The 23,300-nt window shown below is 39.0% G+C and overlaps 2 protein-coding genes across 2 annotated transcripts; both read left to right on the top strand.

Moving 5' to 3' along the window:
* Window positions 1-5,590: 5,590 nt before the first annotated feature.
* LOC132309565 (uncharacterized) lies at window positions 5,591-6,550 on the top strand. Its single transcript, XM_059807858.1, has 2 exons — window positions 5,591-6,202; window positions 6,251-6,550. The coding sequence occupies exons 1-2, from the start codon at window positions 5,591-5,593 to the stop codon at window positions 6,548-6,550; spliced, it is 912 nt and encodes a 303-aa protein (XP_059663841.1).
* A 10,269-nt stretch (window positions 6,551-16,819) lies between these two features.
* LOC132309563 (transcription factor MYB119-like) lies at window positions 16,820-20,355 on the top strand. Its single transcript, XM_059807857.1, has 3 exons — window positions 16,820-17,268; window positions 17,543-17,669; window positions 18,957-20,355. Exons 1-3 carry the CDS (start codon window positions 16,820-16,822, stop codon window positions 19,770-19,772), a joined length of 1,392 nt encoding a protein of 463 aa, XP_059663840.1. The 3' UTR covers window positions 19,773-20,355.
* The last annotated feature ends 2,945 nt before the right edge of the window (window positions 20,356-23,300 follow it).

Raw genomic sequence — 23,300 nt, 5'->3', positions numbered from 1 at the left:
AATTATACTCTTGTACAATTGAATATAAAGTGCTCAGTTTATTATCTAATTTCCATTATATTATGCTCTGGATTTTAATTGATGAACTATTTATTTCTGTTCTGTCAATTATATGGATTTTGTGGATTATATGCACCGGTATGGGATGGTGGCATACTATGGATGGATTAGTTCAAAATACTAAATCCTATCTACTCTAGAATAAGGGAATGGATTAATTATACTGTTAATTCCTACTTATATTTCGTGTCAAGGCAACGAACAGTTGAGCGGCACTACCTTGGTTTTGGATGGAACTTTATATATATGGTTATGGTACCACGATATGAGCTTGAGTCTCAGGATCGATGGTTAGGGAGCGTATATGTAATGGGATGCATAGCTGGCTATGATGGTTAGAGGTGTACCCTGTTAGATCTAGGTACTTATGCCCACTTCAGGTGCGTTTTGCATGTTACTTACTAGTCAGGTTGAGACTGCCTCATAGTCCAGTGAGAGTCTCTTAGTCTGGATATATATATTTATGGACTAGATAGTTATTGTTGAGTTATCTAATATGTATCTGTGTATCGGGTCTCTGTTTGGATTGTAGTTAGAGTAGAACTTGTTCGTGGGCCTGACCCACTATTATTTTTCTCAGGTGTTCGATAGTTCCAGTTTTAGAGCTTGATCGTGCTGAGTAGAGACAGTCACTCACTCCTCCGACTACGTAGGACTATTACTTATGTTTTAGTTTGGTTTTCCTTTTTAGTTCAGTTATTTATTTTCCAGCTGGGATATTATTAGGGGTCCATTAGATGGATCCCCGAGTTGTAATAATATTGGAGGTTTTGGCAATATTGGATTATATAACTTTTAAGAATTATTATTTTGATTTCTTTCAGCTTATTTAATTATTCATTCTTTAAATTCTTTTGTACTCATACTTGTTTATATACTTAATTGTTTGGGATCCCTCGAATCTGTGCTCGGACTTGATCACCATTGGCTCTAGAATCGAGAGGTATCACAGGGGACCAAGACACAAAAGATCTAAAAGGGCCAGACATTAGGTGTGATAGAGTATTATTAACCTCCTAGAATCCTTTGAAAAAGAAAAGAGTTGCTTTTGAAATTTCTCGAGGAAACCACGTCACATTGTTAAAATAGTAATAATTTGTACTTTCCATTGTTGCCATAAAATAAAAGAACTAAGGTTTGACATCTCATAGCTTAAATTAGAACTTTCCACTTGCGAGTTAAACCATACCCGAAAGTGTTTCACAGATAACCAATTTTGAAAGTCCTTGAGCTTCTGGTGGTTGCCGTCGTCAAGCGCCACCGAAGCTTGCAAAGTGTGGAGTATAATGAGTGTGGCCAAGTTTTACATTTATAATTTGCCACTACTACTTTTCACTAAAAATATGGTTAGGGCGAGTAGGGATCGTCCCAAGGGATTGGTGGGTCGTATTAGGTTGTGGAATCGAGATTAGGTCGAGTGATTAAAAGATTGGTTGGTGATTGAATTATACTAAAATGCAATTTAAACTAAAGTAAACAATTAAATGCAATAGAGAGAAAATAAGAGAGAGAGATCTTGGGGTTTAGAGATTACCACTAAGTATAACTTTTCTATACCCTTAATGAATGATTAATGAGGAGAAAAACATGTATTGCAACAATAGTGTATGTGTGTGGTTGTTTCAACAAGCATGGATGACTAATTAAGAATATATTGTCTAAGCAACATAGTGGATAGCACAATATATCAAACTAAGCCATTAATCCTTTCTTTAAGCTCACAATCCAAACACATCACAAGGTTAGAGATATATGCTACTTGTTTTCATAAGTATGGAATATCAAACAATAAGCATGGATTGTCCTCCCATTTAACATCTAAACTACAACTACACTGCAATTAAGCTAATGACATGAAATTAAACTAATTAAACTAAGAGAGAGACACAATCCGTTAAGAAATGAGTATGAACCATCAAATAAACTACAAAAGCATTCCATTAAGCACTATGTCTTGACAATCTCTAGATCTATAGCATCAATACACATAGACATGCATTAATAACACAAAATCTAGAGACAAACACATGAACATCTATTCTAGCATATATAGACATATGGATAGAATGAAATGATCAATTGAAAGCATTAAACCACACAAATCATTGAATAAATAAGATCTATGTATATAAAAATGTCAAAACATATATCACAATACAAATCCCCTCAAAAATACATAAATCAAGATGTATAAAACATGTTTAAGGCTAACTCTAGCCCTAAGAGGATGTCTAGCCACTCATAAATGGTGTCCTCCAACCCACAAGGGCTAACTCCATGGTAGAAATTGCTTCTTTTCTTGGTTGATGGAAGAACTCCAAGCTTGTGTCTTTAGCCTCCTCTCTTCTTTTCTTCCTCGCTAAGAATATGATATGGAAATTGTGTCAAAAGTCCCTCTTTAGTATATCTCAAGAATGACTCATATTCCTTATATAGGTAGGTCAAATATCACTCCCAATGACCTGGGCTCGTACACCAATATTCCTCCCAATGATTGGATATGAGACAACTTTTAATGAGCTGGAAATTAAATTTTCTTGCACTTGGGGAAGTTCCATCGATCGAACTTGTGGTGAGATTAATCGAACATGGCTGAGATTTATCGAACTTAAGCTGGATCGATCCTCTATAGCGGCACCTTTTTGGATAAGGACAGATCTGAGATATTTTGAGGAATAAGACAAAAGTGGTAGGTAGGGTGGTACAATAGGATAAGATAGAATATTTTCGATCGATCTGAGAATTGTTGGATCGATCGAACTTTGTGGGATCTTTGGATAAGGACAAAAGAGCTTTGATCTATCTTGAAATGTTGAAATTGATCAAAGTTGGATCAATCAAATATTTCCTGAGATCGATCGAACTTGTTGAATTTCCACCACTTGCTTCCTTTTGCTCCCACTTTGCTCCTTTATTTGATTCATCTCAAGATTGCTTCAATTATGTTCTTATGTAGCTGAGTTAGCTTATTTTGGGGATAAGCACCTACAAAGGGCAATAACACGAAATTAGTCTAAAACGGAAAAGTAAAATAGATAAAGGTCCTAGAATACCTAAGCTTAAGGGGTTTAAATGCGCACTTTTTAGCACTCATTAGCTTCCAAGTTTGCAAGACAACAAGGCACTTCCAAGTTAGTAATGGATATTCATTCCTCGATTTCCAGTAAGCATTCTCAATGCAGCTTTAAAGAGATGGAAGCTAACGAAACCAAATCAAGAGGTCTAATATGAGGACGAGTGCGAGATGGGGAGATATCTCGTCATTTCATAATTAGGATAGGACATGTCAATAGGCGGAACAAATAAATAGCCATTATTAATAGGTGTGAAAAATATAGTCGTTGGTAATGAATACTCATGTATCAGTTTCTGATGAGTATTGTCAAAGCAGCTTTAACGAGATGGAAGCTAAATGAACCACATAAGGAGGTCTAGGAAGAGGGCGAACACAAGATGGAAAAATACCTAATAGTTAGTGTTATTTTATAATTATTAGAATACGACAAGTCTATAAACGATAAATTAATAAACAGTCGTTATTACTAGGAGTCAAGAATATAGTGCTTATTAATGGATATTAATTCATTCCCTAGTTTTCAATGAGCATTATCGTCAGAGTACTTTTAACGGGATGGAAACGACAAATTAATAATCAACCGTCATTAATGGGTGTCAAGAATATACTGTTTATATATTAATGGATATTAATTCATTCCCCAATTTTCGATGAGCATTGTCAAAGTAGCTTTAGCGAGATGGAAGTTAACGGAACCACATTAGGATAGGACAAACGCGAGACGGGGAGATACTTAGTAATGTTATTCATAATTATTAGAATAAGACAAATTCATAAACGACAAGTTAACAAATTAACAGTCGTTATTAATGGGTGTCGAAGAATATAGCTGAGGATACCAAAAGTGGCATGGGCCGGATCTGGCTCACATGATATAAAATGGGCTTGGTAATTGACCTAGGCTCGGATCAAGCTTCCATAGGGCAGGCCTAAAGCTGAATAGTGAAGCGAAAATCCCCTGAAGATGATCAGGCCCATGATTACGAAAGCCTTGAGGATGAGCCCAATGGAAGAAGTTAGTTAGGAATCCTCTAGGAAACTGTAACTGGTCTATAAATAGAAGGGGAGAAGAGAAGAAAAAGGGGAGGATGATTATTGAAGTGTAGTGAAACTCTGTTGAAATGAGAATAGAAATTTCTTGCATCTTCAATTGGCGCCGTTTGTGGGAACAATGAAGATTGATTGATGTTTGATTCAGACTTGATTCGATCCAATGTAGCTCGTGAAGACGAAGCTTGGTCGTTGAAGGCAGAGTTAAGATCGGTGAAATCGTGATCTGTGTGGTCGAATCTTGAATCCAGTTGATTTTTAGAGGTTCGCATTCGATCTACGCAGCTCTAATCCGGTGAGCTGTACAGTCAAGGTTCGTTGAGATTGTTGAATTAAGCAGGTTCATCGCCGGAGTAATTCAGATCCAGCCAATCACGATTGAAATTCAATGAAGCTAGAATCCAGATCTAGAGCGCTCGCATTGGCGAAGTTCAGATCTGATCAGAAATCCGTGGTTAATGACTTTGCTACGATCCGATATGATGATCAGAGGAAAGAGTTCAAATCCAATAGAGAATGGCCAGCAGGTGAAGCTCGATGAAGTGATGAACATAATTGAAGCCCTGAGAAAAGAAAATGTAGAGTTGAGAGCTGGAATGGAACACCGAGAGGTTCCGGTCGTGCTGTGACCACTTTCGGTGGGCAAGAGAGGTGTGTGGCCTGACGAAGCACATCAAGGTGAGCAAGAGGGAGATAACCACGTCGATCTTTATCGCGATGAGGTCAGGATGGAGAATTTACCGCTAAATGCTCGTCGCGTTGAGGATCGAGAAGGATCTATACACCTCGATCCGCATCATGAGCAGATCAGGCGGGAAGAGGCTACAGCTTTCAATCTGCATCAGGTTAGGCACAATTGCGGATAGGAGATGGAGTTTGGTTGTCACAAGATTAGCTCGCCGTGACAAAAAGAGTTCACTGAGGAAAAGTCGTACGATCTACTTTACCGGCCTTCAATGGAGACGTATGATTACAGGAACTCAGAGGGAAGATCTGCAGATCCAAAGATTCCATTACGGTACTCAAGGGAGAATGAAGCACTCCGTTCCTCTGTAAGAACGGTTGCATCACCATTCACAAGCGAAATCCTGAATGCTCCGAATCCGAAGAAGTTTTCTATGCCGATATTCATTCTGTTCGATGGAACAACTGACCCGATCGATCACATTTACCACATTCAGTTGAAAATGGCTTTAAACACGAACAATGACCCTCTGATGTGCAAATGCTTCCCTACAAGCTTATCAGGGCCAGCCCTTAGCTGGTTCAAGAATCTTACTCAAGGCTCAATCGCTAGCTTCTAAGATTTGTGTGACAAGTTTATTAGCCAATGAAGCAGCATGATGATGAACGACTCCAAGCTTTTCTCACTAGGTTTAACCTTGTCAAGAGGATGGTTATGGAATGTCATCCGTCAACAGCCGTTCAAGTGTTCAAATTGGAATGAACCGAGGGACATCGTTCCACACAAGTCTGGTGGTAAATACGCCGAAGACCATGGACGAGCTGAATGAAAGAGCCGATGGCTTCGTGCGTCTGGAAGAAGAAGAAACAGTTAATGCAAGGAAGACATCTATTATCTCCACAGAGGAGAAGTCTAAAGCCAAGATTCGTCAGAAGCAAGCTCCACTGCCGCGTCAGACTTCCTGGAAGACAGTGAAGAGGCCCCGAGAGGAGGAGATGATTACTCCACTCAAAGTCACACTGGCGAGGCTGTACCAAGGAAATAAAGATAAGTTTCGTCCTTCATTACCCATCAGACAACCTTTTAAACAGAGGGATCAATCTAAACATTATGCTTTTCATAGTGATTATGGTCATCAGACTAATGAATGCAGGAACTTACGGAGGCAGGTGGAGACGCTTATCGCAACGGGAGAGTTTACCGGGTATGTTCAAGGGCCAACACAGGAACATAATCGGCTAGCTGAGCAAGTCAAGAGAAATCAAAAACCGAATCCCCATCACGCTCAGCCCGTTTGGATAATAAATGCAACTCATGGCCGACCTGAGCAGGCAACAGAATCTGAAAAATTGCTCTGAATGTATCTCCGTCAAGTGCAGATGAAGCGGCGAATAGGCAGTGTCAATACTCTGCATCATCAGAATGCATCGACGCAGATAAGGTTTGACAAATCAGACCTGCTGCGAGTTCAGATTCCTCATGAAGATCCTTTGGTTGTTAGTTTGACAGTGGCAGAGTGTTTGGTACGAAGGATGCTAATTGATCCTGGGAGCAGTGCGAATGTCATGCCTCGGGTTACCTTCGATCGGCTAAAAATTAAGCCAGAGGTGCTTAAATGTACTGGGAATCCATTGTTTGAGATTCGATGGAAAGTGTGTCGAACTAATCGGCACAGTTGAATTGCTTGTCTGAGCTGCCGAAAGGGAACTTATCGAGAGCGTTGTAGTAGTAGAAATCCATCCATCTTACAATCTACTGATGGGAAGAGGGTGGATTCACAGGGTCCAGGGAGTTCCATCGACCCTGCACCAAGTGATGCTATGTCTGAGTCCGGATGGCAATAAGGTGATTGATATCCATGAGGACCAGGTTGCAGCGAAGGAGTGTTACTCGATAACTCTGAAAGCTGCAGGGAAGGGAAAAACTCCCATCCGATCTGGTAGCCCACAATAGCAACTAAAGAAGCCTCCCCCCAGCACGAACGGGGAGGAGGAGCCTCCGATTTTGACCGAAGAACCTTTAGTTGATGTTTAAATTGATCATTTGAAGCCTGACCGAACCACAAAAGTAGGTTCCTGCCTTGACGAGGAAGAAAGACGCCAATTGGTTGATTTCCTTTCCCAAAATGCAGATGTGTTCGCTTGGAGCCATTCAGACATGCCAGGGATCGACCCCTCTGTCTCTTGTCATTCTTTTCGAGTGGATCCGAATGCCAAACCTGTACGGAAGAAGCAACGAAGATTCGCCCTGGAGCGCAATCAGATCATTGCGGATGAAGTTGACAGACTGTTAGAAGTTGGGTTCATCCGGGAGGTTCATTATCCGTTCTGGCTCTCGAATGTAGTCATAGTACAAAAGAAGAACGAAAAGTGGAGGGTTTGCATAGACTTCACTAATCTCAATAAAGCCTGCCCGAATGATAGTTTTCCTCTTCCGAAGATCGATCAGATGGTGAACGCTACGATTGGATACGAACGACTAACTTTCTTGGATGCTTACTCTGGCTACAATCAAATCCTAATGGATCCGAACGATGAAGAAAATACCTCTTTTGTCACTGAACAAGGGACCTACTATTATAAGGTCATGCCATTCGGACTAAGAATGCAGGCGCTACGTACCAAAGATTGGTCAACAAGATTTTCAAGAATCAAATGGGCAAGACTGTTGAAGCTTACATTCTATTGATGACATGGTAGTAAAGAGCAAACAGAGGGATCATCATTTACAACATCTGCAGGAGGTGTTCAACGTACTCAGGCGGTATAGGATGAGGTTAAACCTAACCAAATGTTCGTTCAGAGTGGGGTCTGGGTAATTCCTTAGTTATGTGGTCAACAACAGAGGGATTGAAGTCAACCCAGCCCAAGCAGCAGCTATACTAAAAAATGCAGAACCAAACACTGTTAAGGAAGTCCAAGCTCTCACCGGGCGCATAGCGGCCCTAAGTCGATTCATCTCTAAGTTATTAGACCGATGCAAGCCATTCTTTGATATTATAAAAGGTCATGGAAAGCAATCCTGGGGGGATGAACAGAGGCAAGCACTGTCAAAATTAAAGGAGTATATGTTAAACCCACCAATCCTGACCACCCCAAAACTGGGGGAGAAGCTTTTCTTGTACCTAAGAGTATCCAACATTGCAACTAGTGGTGTTTTGATACGATGCGAGAACAGCAAGTAATCCACAGTCTTCTATGTCAGCAAAACAATGACCGAGCCAAAAAGAAGGTATTTGAAGGCTGAACAAGTAATCTTGTCTTTGTTAAATGCGAAGAGGAAACTCAGGCATTATTTCGAGTCCCATCCTATAATCGTTCTGACCACATTTCTTATAAGGGTGATCGTGCATAAGCCAGATTTGTCCGGACGAATGACGAAATGGGCAAAAGAGCTGAGTTCTTTTGACATTACATATGAACCCCGAACGGCCATCAAGGGGCATGCTGTGGCTGATTTCCTTTTAGAGTGTGATGTGGATAAGCCAGGGGACGATACTGAAGACTCTTCATGGAAACTCTTCGTTTATGGTTCTTCCAATCAGTTGAGGGCAGGACTCGGGGTCAAGTTACAGACACCAGAAGGCACCACGCTGAGCCAGACAATCAGGCTTGAATTCAGAGCTACTAATAATGAAGCAGAATATGAAATATTGCTGGCTGGATTGAAGTTGCCCAAAGAGCTAAAGGTCAAGAGTTTGGTCGCTTTTAGTGATTCACAACTGGTCGTTGGAACTAAGGATGAAACGATGGAGGCATATCATTCAGCCATGATGCGGGAGGCTGAGAGTTTTGACCAGATCAAGTTCATCTAGTTGCCGAGGGAGTATAACGAGGATGCTGATCGGTTGGCATGTAGTGCGTCGAGTTCTGGGGAAACACTGACAAGGGTGATTCCAGTTGGTGTGTTATGCCAGCTATCTATCTTTGGAGAGTCATCAAGCTCGGAGCCTTGGCAAGTGAATGTCATACCATATGAGCCAAGCTGGATAGATCCAATTCTTACATATATTCGGGATGGTGTTTTGCCCGAGCAGAGGGATGAAGCAAGAAAGATCAGATCAAATACTGCGAAGTATGCCAAAATGCATAACCAGTTGTACAGGAGATCTTACTTAGGGCCTTACTTAACATGTGTAACCCCCACAAAAGCTCGGCAGATTCTACGAACTATCCACGAAGGTGTGTGTGGTAATCATTCTAGAGGGAGGTCTTTATCGCACAAAGCGATGACACAAGGGTATTTTTGGCCAAATATGTCAAGAGATGCGGAGGAATTCTCAAGAAGGTGCGATAAGTGCCAAAGGTTCGGACCAATGATCCACCAACCACCAGAAGACTTGCATATAATGGCTAAGCCATGGCCTTTTGCGCAATGGGGGATGGATGTGGTTTGCCCGTTGCCGACTGCCAGATCACAAAATAAATATGTTCTACTTGCAACAGACTACTTTACCAAATAGGTGGAGGCCGAACCGTATCCCAGTGTAACTCAGACCTATGTGAGATGCTTCATTTGGAGCAATATCATCTGTCGATTTGGTGTGCCGAGGTCGATCGTTATAGACAATGGAACTAATCTTGATAGCAAGCAAGTAAAGGAGTTGATGGAAGAGTACGGAATCAATCAAAAGTTAGTAGTAGTCAGCCATCCACAGGCAAATGGTTAAGCTGAGATCACAAACCGAACGATATTTGCTTGTATAAAAAAGAAGCTTGAGGAAGAAAAAGGCAAATGGTAGGATGAGCTCCCGAACATCTTGTGGGCCTACAGAACTACTCCGAGACGGCCGGCTGGAGAGAGCCCGTTCGCCATGACATATGGTACCGAGGCAGTAATGCCGGTCGAACACCTTGTTCCCATCGTTCGAAGCCTAGCGTGGAATCAAGAGCAGAATGATCACATGCTGAAAGTCAACCTCGATCTGCTTGAAGAGAAGAGAGATGTGGCAGCAATAAGATTAGCATCATATCAGCAGACGCTTATGAACAGTCACAATAAAAAGGTGAGGCACAGGAACTTTGCACCAGGTGATTTGGTTCTAAAGATAAAGGTTGGAATTGTCAAGAAAATGGTGTCACCATGGGAGGGACCGTATAGAATTGCCGAAGTCATAGGAAATGGGGTATATGTACTAGAGACCATGGCTGGAAGGCTGATAAATAAGCCATGGAACGCCACGTCTTTGAAAAGGTATTACCAATAGAAAATTGAGTGTTGAGTTCCGATCTGGTCAGTGTTTATTTCCAATTGTGTGCTTATGAGTATATAAAACTTCAAAAGATCAATAGAAAAATATTATTTTCCCTTCAATAAGGTGACCAAAGGCCAGGTACTTAGCAAAGTAAGTGGCCGCTAGCACTATAAGCTGAACGCCAAGCACTTGCTAAAAAATTGAAAGCCAAGTGGCAAGTGGCATTCTAGCCGAGCGCCAGACACTTAGCAAAGAAAGTGGCAGTTGGCACTATGAGCCAAACACCAAGCATTTGCTAAAAAATTGAAAGCCAAGTGGCAAGTGGCATTCTAGCCGAGCACCAGGCACTTAGCAAAGTAAGTGACAGCTAGCACTATGAGCCGAACGCCAAGCACTTGCTAAAAAATTGAAAGCCAAGTTGCAAGTGGCATTCTAGCCGAGCGCCAAGCACTTAGCAAAGTAAGTGGCAGCTGGCACTATGAGCCGAACACCAAGCACTTGCTAAAAAATTGAAAGCCAAGTGGCAAGTGGCATTCTAGCCGAGCGCCAGGCACTTAGCAAAGTAAGTAGCAGCTGGCACTATGAGCCGAACGCCAAGCACTTGCTAAAAAACGAAATCGATCACCATTGCTGATACACAAAGAAAGGCAGTAAGAATTTATTAAAAATTACAGGGCAAGAGTTTAGTCAAAAATCCTTCATTTCATTCATAATGAATTTTAAAATTACATAGATGAAGTGTACAGAAGGAATGAGAACGGATAAGAAAATGGAGGCATCAGAAGGGCCCTAGCTGTTTGCATTCGCCCCATTGACCTCTTGACTGTGTTGAGTAGTTTCCTCACTGTTATAGGGTGTCACACGTCACGGAAGGGAGAGTCGAGCTGAATAACCAACTCATTTACCTCTGCCCTATCTTCAACAATAGTTGCAGAGGGAGCACCCTCAGTGACAGTTGCAGAGGGAACATCTTCAGTAACAGCTGCAGAGGGAACATCCTCGGTAACAGTTATAGAAGGAACCACGGTAGATAAGGGAGGAGCGTCTAGAGGCTGAGCAGAGGAGGAAGAAGGGATAACCCCAGAAGATGCAATCTCCTGGCATTCATCAAAGATATGTTCGGCAGGAGAGGAGTCTAGGTTAGTATAGATTCTTGGTGGATCGATCTTGAGTTCATTGTCAATGTCATCTGGAATGAAACCGATCTGACCTTCAGTAGGAAGACGGTCATTGTAACCCTCTCTGAACCCTTCAGCATATCTGAGGGCTCCGATTCTGGAGAAGCGACCATGCAGAGCTGTCACCCCGCTATTAACCTTGCCAATAACGCCAAGCAAGGCATTGCGCTCATCTAGAGCCCTCTTTTCAAAGGCCATGCGCTTCGCTTGTTCGTCATGAAGCAAGCGCTGAAGGTTGTCCCTTTCAGCTTTAAATGACTCACGTTCGGTCTGCCAGATATTCTTCTCAATCTGAAGGGCATTCTTCTCATCCTGAAGGGAGTCTGCTTCCTTCTTCAGACTTTCCCTTTCATTTTCAACCTTATTCAGTTGCACCATGAGTTTAGCATTTTTGGTGTTAATGATCTGGTTCTCTTTGTGGCCTACTTCAACGTCTTTGGCAAACTTTCGTGCCTTAGCGTTGGTAGCCTCAACATACTTTTGCATGGCCATCATGCCAAACAGAGTCTGCAAAATAATACATGAATACTAATTAAGCCGAACGTATGTTCAGAGAAATTGTAAAATGAAGATACTTTTGAAGCGACTAAGACTTAGGTAGGGAATTACCTCCATAGCAGCCAGAGGAAAACGACTGAACACTTCTTTCTGAGTAAGAGCTTTGGCAACCTCAACATTTGTGGGGACCACATGTTCTTGTAATAGGCCATGGCGGTTAGGCCATCTTCGAACATGGTGTCACTCGGTTTAATAACCGATCCATCCGTTCAGATGAATCGAGGAGTCTATAGAGCCTCTCCAGAGGCAGAAGCAGTCGTCGCGCCAGATCTAGAAGGAGCAACTGGTCTGATCTGGGGGGTTTAGGCACGTTCAGCCCAGAAATTCGAACCCTCCTCGTCAGAGGAATGTCATCAGGACTGCCCTCACTGTCAGGTTGGGGCCTTTTTCCTCGCTCCTTGTCTTGGATGGATGCAGCGGGGGCAGAGGGGCCCCGAATCTGAAGAGCGGTGCTCAGATTGACAGAAGAAACATTGACGATTGGGCTAGCATTCATTGTATTTGGAGTAGTGCTGGAGGTGGTAACAGAGGATGATGCTGAGGCTGGAAAAGAAGAAGCTGCAGGAGTTGTAACAGCCCTAGGAGGAGCCTTCTTCCTACTGAAAGAAGGGATCTGGAGTTGACTCATTGTGGTACCGAGGACTGAAATGTCACTAAGGTTTTCGGATGTGAGAAGCTTCAAACAAGAGGGGACGTTGCTCAGCACGTGTTCCTTCAGGTATGTGATCCTATCCCTGCAAATGCCATAACTGAGTTCATTATCCAAAGTGATACCCAGAGAATGGCAAAGAAAAGAACAAAAATGGGGAATGCAAATTTCACAAAGGCAGTCAGCCTTATGAGTTTTGAATTTCTTATAAGAAGAGACGGAGCATTCGCCAAAAGCATTCGGGATAGGATATTCATTGGCTGCTGGAGCAAACCAAGCTCTCCGAACCCTAACAATGCCTCTTTTCCACCATTTTTCAGATTTAAGTTTGTCCGTACAGATGGACATTTTCTTGAACGGATAGAAATGGTAGTAAGCCTCATCCAACCTGATCTTGCTAACTTTGTAACAAATGAGAAGATCAATTAAATCAAGATCCAAACCTCTGTCATGATTCAGAAGCAACAGAATGGATAAAACCCTAAAAAAGTTGGGGTTAACTTGAAGAGGAGAAATTTTCAACCTATTGAATACATAACAAAAGAAATGATGCAGAGGAAATCTAATAATGTTTAAATAATGGAGGCAAAACAAGGTTTCACCAGGAAGAAGGCCTTCACCAGTTTTGATATTTACATTTGTGGGGCACTCCCTAACATGAATATTATTAGGAAGATGGAGTTTTATGCGAAGAACATCTAGATCGATGGGCATGGTGAAAGCGATTATGAGCCTTGACAAAGAATGCAGAGATTTTAGGAAGAGAGGGGCAATAAGACTAACCTCAAAGGATGTTGCAAGGAAATTGAAGATGAAGAATCTTTCACAGGATTCTCCGGAGAAGATTTGGCTTGACCAAAAAAGATTCGAATTGCCTGCAGAAAATAGATTGTGAAGGGATTGCCAGTGAGATATGATAGGTACGACAAGGAAGACTGTAAGTGTGAAATAATGATATGTATAGAGAAAGTGGTCCCATCAATCGAGGCGTCAGTAAGTTAAAGAAATTTAAATTTCAAAGACTCTGATTCCGAGGCTGACCGTTCAATGCTCCATATGATTGCCTAGAGCCGTCGATTCATCATCAGCTGTCAAGTCATCATTAGCTCAGTGAATAATTGCACCCTAATTAATGAGGGAGCAATTATGGGGGCAGTTGAGGATACCAAAAGCGGCATGGGCCGGATCTGGCTCACATGATATAGAATGGGCTTGGTAATTGACCTAGACCCGGATCAAACTTCTATAGGGCAGGCCTAAAGCTAAAGAGTGAAGTGGAAAGCCCCTGAAGATGATCAGGCCCATGATTACGAAAGCCTCAAGGATGAGCCCAATGGAAGAAGTTAGTTAGGAATCCTCTAGGAAACTATAACTGGTCTATAAATAGAAGGGGAGAAGAGAAGAAAAAAGGGAGGATGATTGTTGAAGTGTAATGAAACTCTGTTGAAATGATAACAGAAATTTCTTACATCTTTGTTTACAAATGGATATTAATTCATTCCCCAGATTCTGATAAGCATTGTTAGAGCAACTTTAACGAGATGGAAGCTACGGAACCACATCAGGAGGTTTAAAAAGAAGATAAACGCGAGATGTAGAGATACCTACTAGTGCTATATATTCATAATTATTAAAATAAAACAAGTCTATAAACGACAAATTAATAAATAGTTATTATTTATGGGTATAAAAAATACAGTGTTTAGTAATTGATAGTAATTCATTCCCCAATTTTTGATGAGCATTGTTAGAGTAGCTTTAGTGAGATAGAAGCTAATGGAACCACATCAGGAGGTTTAGAAGGAGGACGAGCGCGAGATGGGGAGATGCTAATAGTGCCATTCATAATTATTAGAATAAGACAAGTCCATAAACGACAAATTAATAATTAGTCGTTATTAATGGATGTCGAGAATATAGTGTTTACTAATGGATATTAATTCACTCCCCAGTTTTCGATGAACATTGTCAGAGGAGCATCAACGAGATGGAAGCGAACAGAACCACATTAGGAGGTTTAGAATGAGGATGAATGTGATATGGGGAGATATCTACTAGTGTTATTCACAATTATTAGTATAAGATAAGTCCATCTGCGACAAATTAACAAACAATCGTTATTAATGGGTTTCAAGAATATAGTGTTTAGTAACAGAATTAATTCATTTCCTAGTTTCTGATGAGCATTGTCATAGCAGCTTTAATGAGGAAACATATCAAGAGGTTTAGAAGGAGGATGAACGTGAGACGGGGAGATACCTAGTAGTGTTATTCATAATTATTAAAATAAGACAAGTCCACAAGCGACAAATTAATAAACAACCGTTATTAATGGGTGTCAATAATATAGTGTTTAGTAATTAATATTAATTCATTCCCCAGTTTTCGATGAACATTGTCAGAGCAGCCTCGACCAGATGGAAGCTAATGAAACCCAATTAGGAAGTTTACGAGGAGGACAAATATGAGACAGGGAGATATTAAATAGTGTTATTTCATAATTATTAGGATAAGACAAGCTTATAGGCAGTACAAGACAGATGTAAAGGAGATAGTAATTAATAATGGATATTTATTTCTCAATTTTCGATGAGCATTGTTATAGTAGCTTCAACAAGAAGGAAGCTAACGGAGCCAAATAAGGAGGTCTACAAAGAGAAGAAGTGCGAAATATGGAGATATTTAGAAGTGCTATTTTATAATTATTACGATAAGACAAGCCTATAGGCGGAACTGAACAAATAAATAGTTATTAATGGGTGTGAATAATATAGTCGTTAATAATGGAAACTTGATTTTTGACGAGCATTGTCAAAGCAACGTTAACGAGATGAAGCTAAAAGAAGTGTGATAGAGGGAGATATTTTGAATGTCTCTTTTGGGGAACTGTGACTCAAAGTCACAGTTTCCCCGAAAGAAACATTTATTTTGGTACAGAGGAAGTAATTATTACGATAAGACGGGTCCATAGGTGGAATAGAATCAATAAATAGTTGTAATTAATAGGTGTGAAGAATATATATAGTCGTTAGTAGTGGATATTCAATCTTTGGTTATCGGTGAACATTGTCAAAACAACTTCAACGAGATATAAGCTCATGGAACCAAATCAAAAGGTCTAGGAAGAAGACGAGTGCAAGAATGAGAGAGATACCCATTAAAGAAACACTAGGTACATATGAACTAAACCAATTGACCTATCAAAGTTAGTATTCTATCAGTTTTAATGTCATTTTGTTGCTAAAAATTTTGTTGTACATCCGTAGTGAGAAGAATTATTAGATGGTCCTGAACCATTGACACTTAGTGAACCAGTTAAATATAAATTTTCAAATTGAGAAAATGACCTCACAAGAGTATATTAATATATTGCAAAGTGTCATAATCGGATGATTTTCATTAAATTAGTTCACCAAGTGTCAAATAAGTTAGAACCATCTAATAATTTCTCACGTACTAGACCTTATTGGAGACCTTATTGTAGTCATAGCCTATTCAATTTGGCGGTTGCCAACTTTTGTTATACGTACAATTTTTTATTTTTTTTAATTTGGAAATTAACTTTGGTTATACATTGATGAGATCTGAATGGAGTTTAAGGCTTTTTAACATGATTGATTTCTTTGGCTCGCAAAATATCAGTTGGTCATGGCATGGCTCAACCCTAGGGCGTCGCTAATCACACATCTAAAAACAAGCAAAGCCTCAAAAAGAAATTGAAAAGCTAGTTCTGCAAATGGTAATTAAGCATTTACTAGCCATCCAAACCTATTAAAAACCAGGGCTGAAAATTCTCCCCAATTCCCTCCCCCTTAATTAGTAGTATAATTAAGTCGCAAAAATGCATGACTTGGGCACCCCTCGTTGAGAATAAAATGGCATCTTACATCTTTAATCACCCACTTACTCACACTAAAACACACACTCGTCTGTTCGCAAATGGGTAAAATAGGAATTTCATTTTAAAGGATAAGCAACGGAAGTGAGTTGTCAGCGAAACAAACATTCCATGTATTCACAAATTATAGTAATTTCACTTAGCAAAATATGATGATTTTACTATACCTACTAATCTCTCCACTACTCTTACAATTTTGGTCTGAGAGAGGAAGCTGAGGGGTTGCCACACCTCTCATCTTCAGCCGTTGGATCAATTTTTAGATCAACGGCTGCAAGCAAATGTAGCTCATCACAAGCCTTACTATAAGCTCTATTTGTCCAACGTTTCCTATGGAGTTTAGTTACAGGTACTAATAGAAGAAAAGCCATAAAAAGGACATTCCCTCTATCAAAGCGAGTTTTGAAGCAAATTGTTTGCTTAAAAACAGTCCTCTCTCTTCTTGTTTTGCTCTCCTTCTAGTCCTCTTTCATGGAAGGTGGAGAAAGTGGTGGTTTAGGGTATGGGTATTTACAAAACACCCATCCTTCCTATAGACCAAGTCCTCCATTAAGGGCCATAGACAGGTTCTTGTGTTCTCAGAACCATTCCTCACATCAACCACCTCGGAATGATGTGAAGAATAAAGGGACACTTGTTCCTGAAAATGGGTTTTTTGATTTTTCTTCTTCTAGTGGTGCAATTGGCAGCTATGCAGGTGGAGTTTCGTGGCCATGTCTACCCAAGACGAGCTTCGTGGACGGGCTTTTACTTGATGGAGAAGCTCTCAATTGGAATCATGAGGGAAACCCTAAGGTGGGTTTGAAAGAAGAAGTGAATTTGGCCCAGAAAAAATCTGGAGACTTGGGGAAGAGAACCAACAAAGGTGGATATTCTACAGGTTTGATCATCAAAGGGCAATGGACAGAGGAAGAAGACAGGTGATATATATGTGTGTGTGATTTGTATGTGTGTGTGTGTGTGTGTGTGTGTGTTTGTGTGTATATAAAACGTATATATATATATGTATGTAAAACAATTTTCATTTTTTTGTTTCATCTTAATTACCAAAGAAAAAAAAAAAAAAAATTGGTTTCATTTCTCAGGATATATTTCTTATTTCGATTATTTCTCTTCTTCATTCTTGTTTTTGAGTAGTTTTAAATTAAAGGTGATACAAAAAAAATTGAATAATTTTTGTTGTTATGTATGAAGAGAATTGGTGAGATTAGTGAGGCAATACGGCATTAGGAAATGGGCTCAGATAGCTGAGAAGATGGTCGGTAGAGCCGGAAAACAGTGCCGTGAGAGATGGAATAATCACTTGCGCCCTGATATCAAGGTTTTTCTCTCCTCTTTATCATATGCTTTTCTTCTGGATTTCTGCAAAGCTAGCTAGCTGTTTTTTTTCTTTCTGTTGCCATTTCTTTTAACTTTACTATTTGCACAACTAATCATCAAGTAATCGAGTTTCTTTATGTCAGATATTGAGCCATTTCTAATATGTGATTGTTGGATTTCTAAAAGAGATTTGATTTTTGGATTTCTAAAAGCTATTTCTGTTTACTTTACCATTTTGCACAGCTAATCATCAAGTAATCAAGTTTCTTTATGTCAGATATTCAGCCATTTCTAATATGTGATTGTTGGATCTTTAAAAAAATATGTGATTTTTGGATTTCTAAAATATATTTCTGTTTACATTACTATTTGCACAACTAGTCATCAAGTAATCAAGTTTCTTTATGTCAGATATTCAGGCAAATATGATTGTTGGATATCTATAAAAATATGTGATTTTTGTATTTCTAAAAGATATCTATAATGGGTATCTAAGAACTTAGATTTAGTTTAGATTTGTGTAATTGTTATGTATTTTAGCAAGCTAGATAAAACCCTAGATTGCCTTAAATGGTTAATTTATCTTGCACTCACTTTTGATAAGTGTACTCCCCACTAGTTTATATGGTATATGATAAATTTTAAAGCTGTGGAGATTTAGATTGTCAAGGATTTATACATGAGAGATCTTTTTGTTCATCTCTAGGTTTTCTTTGGAAAATACTACTACTATTTTTGGTAATTACTTAAATCTTCACTCAGGAAACAGACTATGGCTTCTTTTTTTTATATAGATAGCACTTTTAACATGCAAATATTAAGGTTTGGTGGTTCACATCATATCTCACATTTCCACTTTCCATATATCAATGGAGATATATATATATATATATATATATATATATATATATATATATATATATATATTTTTTTTTTTTTTTTTTTTTCTTTTCATTTATACAAGGTTATTTTTTTTTTTAATTTTATTTTAGCAATAAACTTCCTTATGAAAAGTGTCTAGGGTTTATGTTCCATTTTAGTACACACATTTGACATGCAGACCTTGTTGTAAAAAATAACCTCGTTTCAGTTTCATTATATTTTAGAAACTTTTTCCCCGAATTTACCATTATTGTTATAAAGAGTTCCACCGTTATTACTTCCATGGAAAAGCTATTCTTGAGTATATTATATATTCATTCTTTTTATCATTTACTACATAAATGTATGGTTTACATGCAAATCTTGCGACACAATGTAATTACACTTGTTGTATGTGATATGTCAGAAAGATAATTGGAGTGAAGAAGAAGAGAGGTTATTGATTGAAGCTCATGAGCAGATTGGAAACAGATGGGCAGAAATAGCTAAATATATTCCGGGGAGGACTGAAAATTCGATCAAGAACCATTGGAATGCCACAAAAAGGAGGCAGAATTCGAGGAGGAGCAAAGGGCAAAATGCAAGGGGCACTCAAACATCCATATTGCAAAACTACATCAGAAGTAAGAGTCTTAATGGTGCCTCAACCATTAGAACCCCTAGCCAAAGCACCACCACCACACCGACTGACTCCACCGTGTCAGAAGATTTGTCAAGCCAGTTTGCTCTTTCACTAAGAGAACTATCTGAATCCATAATGCAGGATGACACTTCGCCGTTCATGACTCAAACATATGATGAGGAGTTGAGGTTCATGCAAAACTTCTTTGGCAACAACAACATTCCACCATCCAAAGTTCCCAATGTTGATCATGTTCAAATTTATTCGGCCGGCAATTCTATTGGATTCAATTACACCAATGGTACTGATCAAGTGCTGAATGAAATGGTTCAGTGTGGCTTCTCCTCTTCCAGTACTCCAAACCCTAACATGTACAGAAACACCCAAAATGATGAGACTCCAAAAACCCAATTGTATTCTGACCAGTACCTATCCTATTTGCTAGATGGAGTCACTCCTTCACCTTCCATGGAGTACTACAATGATCCCATGAAGATGAGCTTGCAGGCTACCACAGGTCATGCTTCTTCAAGTGGAAGCAGAGAGATGGATTTGATAGAGATGGTTTCATCTTCTCACTTCTCTCAAGGTAGTAGCTAACAGTAACTTGTGATATTAGTATGTATGGTCTCTGTCTCCCGCCTTTTTTTAGGTCATGGTGGTTAAATTTACAAGACTTGGCAAGTTATATGTAGTGTCCTTTATAAAGTTTCAATTATCAAAAAAAAAAAGTGTTATATATAGGGAGTATTGTGTAGAAAACTGGAATTGTGAAATGTTGAAGGAATGATCTGTTAAAAAATGACAGATTCACATAATCTGTTTAGGCGTTTATGTTGTTGACAATATACATGTTGTCTGAGGTGTGAACGATCCTTGTAATGTTCTAGAGTACTGCTGTAATGGTTAAATTTTCTCAACAAATGGTGTGTTAGTTTTCCGTTTTTTTTTTTTTTCAGTTGAATTGATTGTGAGCACTCTTTTTATTGGTATTTTCATTTCTTTTCCTTGTTTTTCTCTTGTTTTTTTCCTCCACTTTCTCAACCGCTTCTAGTTATTGTCAGATGGTGTTTGACTGAAGTCTTGGTTGTTTTGGTAGAAATAAAACTGAAGTTAAGCAAAGGAATAGCTTACCATTTGGCCACCACCCCATGATTTGTGCAACACAGGTGGCTGAAGAGCGATGAAGTTAATGCACTACCATAATATAATTCTATATTACTTTTACTTTTGACTACATGCGACTAGGATCACGTGAGAGGGGAAGTAAAGTGGGGTGCACCCTCCTCTCAAAGTCGAGACTTGCGTGTGCTCAATCAAAACCATTAATGATGGTTTGGGATTACTTACGGTTACATGTTGCACAAAAAAGCAAATTTTTCATTAAAAAATATATATATATTTTTAAAATTAAAGAAATATAGTTTAGTGATATCTCTTTTACTTTCTATAAAAAATAGTTAAGGTTTGAGTTAATATTTCCTCTACTTAGATAAGCTTTGCGTTCCCGTAGAGAATTGACAAATGACTGATACAAAAAGAAGTGCTCATAGTTTTTGAGCTACGATTTTCTCTAAAAGTTGAAAACACGGAATAGTGTTGTGTGGCCAAAATAAAAGGTGGAGCCAACTTTCTTTATACATATGTTGCTTGTGTAAAACCCTAAATTAGTCTTCATGCTTATATACCGAAGAGATCCATCACCACTTCTTGCCACCATCGGCGGATTGCACACATCTCAACGCCATTCATCTATTTGTGTTTTTCATCGTAAAACCTCATTATCTTCTTCGCTAAACACCACGTCACAATCAATCAACTCACTATGCTCCTTTCCGTTAGCCCAACAATTGTCATTTTTGTTTTCGAATGGACCAGCTAATTTCATCGAAATCTTATTGTCGTCGTGTTTTTATTGATTGTTGTTTCGTCACAAATGGATTTTATTCCCCTTTTACCTATATTGATCCGTCAAGTATTCGATGAATTATTGACAGCATCAGTTGATTTTTTTTTTCAAACGATGATGATGTCAGGCCTCTTATAGCATCCCATAATCAACCACATGGCACATACAATTCCCTCTCTCACATACACCATTCAATTACAAGAAACATTCTTCATTGATGGCCATAAGGTATTTACAATCCTAACCTCTAGGATTTGAGGTGAGAGTCTTAGTATTAGGTTATCCCTTGGGATTAACATAATATAAATTCAACTCTAACCATTAAGTTACACAATTCTTCTCAACGGTTAACGTTCTCGTGATTTCGCTCTCAATAACACTTTGTGTGACTTAAATCTTACTGCTTTCGGGCTCTCGCTCTCGCACTCTTTCTCGCTCCAATTCCTGTTCTGTTTTACTTAGCCTAGCCAGGCAATTAAAGATGATCTAAATTTTTATTTCATCCTACTTTGCTAAAAAGAGCCTTCGCGGCTTCTTGCCACCATCATTGAAGCACGCACATCTTTGTTTTCAAACGGACCAACCAATTTGGTCAAAATCTCTTCTCATCGTTGTCGTGTATTAATTGATTATAATACATCACAAAGGGCTTTTATTTCTCTTTTGCCCATATTTATCCGTCAGGTTTTCAATGAATTATTGACATCATCATTTGATTTTCTTTTTACTAACAATGATAGTGTTGGGCCTTTTAGAAAATCTCATGATCCAGCACTGTGGACAAAAGCAGGATTCCTATGCCACATGCACCGGGCAATCATTGAAAATACATTCTAGGGTTGGATCCAAGGGGATTCAGATTACCAATTTCTAGAATTTGAGGTGAGAGTCTTATCATTAGGTTATTCCTTTTGAATTCACATAATTGATAAATTGTGAGCCATACAAACTTGCATACACATTTACTTGTTTAAATGAGATAAATATGAAAAAAGCATAACTTTAATTCAATTTGAAAATGCTAGATTCAGTTTGGTTCCAAATTAGGTACTTTTAACTTCAATTTGGAAAATTTCCATCTCCCATTTCATTTTCTTTATCAGTAGAACTTTTTCTTTCTAAGCTTCAATTGGATTTGATATTTTTCGCTTGAATAGACCATTTCATAATTTTTGCAATCCAATTTGAATATTTAAAGTTGAATCATGCATGTCGAGCTAAAGATTTATGTGAATAATTTTCTCATACCTAATAACATTGATTGATGAGGGAACCTTGGAGGTACCCCAAAGATCTTTGTTTCGTTTGTTACCATTATTGTCTCATACATGTCAATTACAGCTAAGATGTTATTATTGTTTGTTGAATTCAGTTAATAACCCACTTTGCATTTTGTCTTTGGTAGAGATAGCTTAGGAAGTTGTGAAAACAATTTGGGAGCTCCATCAGTAAGGTCAAGTTTGATGATCATGGAAGTTTTTGTTGATTGAATCATGCACTAAAGACCATTGTAGTCTGATTTCCTTCTAAGCGATGCTTAAAAGCTTTGAGGCTTGAGGACAGATGCACCTTTTCTTTTCTGTTATTAAAATCTTATAAACAATAGAACAAGGATTGGCAAGCTCGGGACCAAATACAAGACCATAAATATAGGGAGTGTTTGGTGTTGACCTTACATGTACATTCAAAGAATATAGTACGACCACCCTAAATGGAATTTAGGGATTTCAAAAAATAATGGAGAGCAAATTCAAATCAGCAATAGTCCAACACACTCTTTATGCAATTCTTGAATAGCATGCATGGATAGTCGGCCTCTCACCGTATTAAAAACATAATCAAATGCCATTGAAGGGGGAGTAACTATTTCTACAGATTATGTTGTTGCACGCCAACCAAATGAGATACACTGAAATAACCAACAGGCCAATGGCCTAGTGGTATCAGTCTCCTACTTCTCAAAGGAATGTCAGGAATTCGAGCCATAATTGAGGCGTGTGTGTGAGTACCAGCTAAGGAAAAAAAAAAGAAAAAAAAGATACACTGAAATAATGAGGCAGAGCTTATTGATCATAAATGATTGATAATCCAGCTTAGCATGGTGCAATTAATGGGAAATGTCCATTCTTTTGGGGTGATGAGGAATCGAAAAAAGGATTGGATTCTAAACCAAATGCTAGGAGAGTAACTGCACTATACGTTCTCAGGGTAGAGTTGCA

This window comes from Cornus florida, unplaced genomic scaffold (assembly GCF_030987335.1).
Source record: "Cornus florida cultivar Cherokee Brave unplaced genomic scaffold, ASM3098733v1 CherokeeBrave_3.0.0_Hap2_Chr05, whole genome shotgun sequence".
In the NCBI taxonomy this organism is placed as follows: domain Eukaryota; kingdom Viridiplantae; phylum Streptophyta; class Magnoliopsida; order Cornales; family Cornaceae; genus Cornus; species Cornus florida.
This window is presented reverse-complemented; position numbering and strand designations above follow the sequence as displayed.

Bases quoted from the DNA above. Each gene is read 5' to 3' on its own strand.
- LOC132309563 (XM_059807857.1), top strand. From the start codon at position 16,820: ATGGAAGGTGGAGAAAGTGGTGGTTTAGGGTATGGGTATTTACAAAAC. The intron at 17,269-17,542 runs GTGATATATATG...TTATGTATGAAG, and splicing joins TGGACAGAGGAAGAAGACAG to AGAATTGGTGAGATTAGTGA. The intron at 17,670-18,956 runs GTTTTTCTCTCC...GTGATATGTCAG, and splicing joins ACTTGCGCCCTGATATCAAG to AAAGATAATTGGAGTGAAGA.
- LOC132309565 (XM_059807858.1), top strand. From the start codon at position 5,591: ATGTCATCCGTCAACAGCCGTTCAAGTGTTCAAATTGGAATGAACCGA. The intron at 6,203-6,250 runs GCAACAGAATCT...CGTCAAGTGCAG, and splicing joins CTCATGGCCGACCTGAGCAG to ATGAAGCGGCGAATAGGCAG.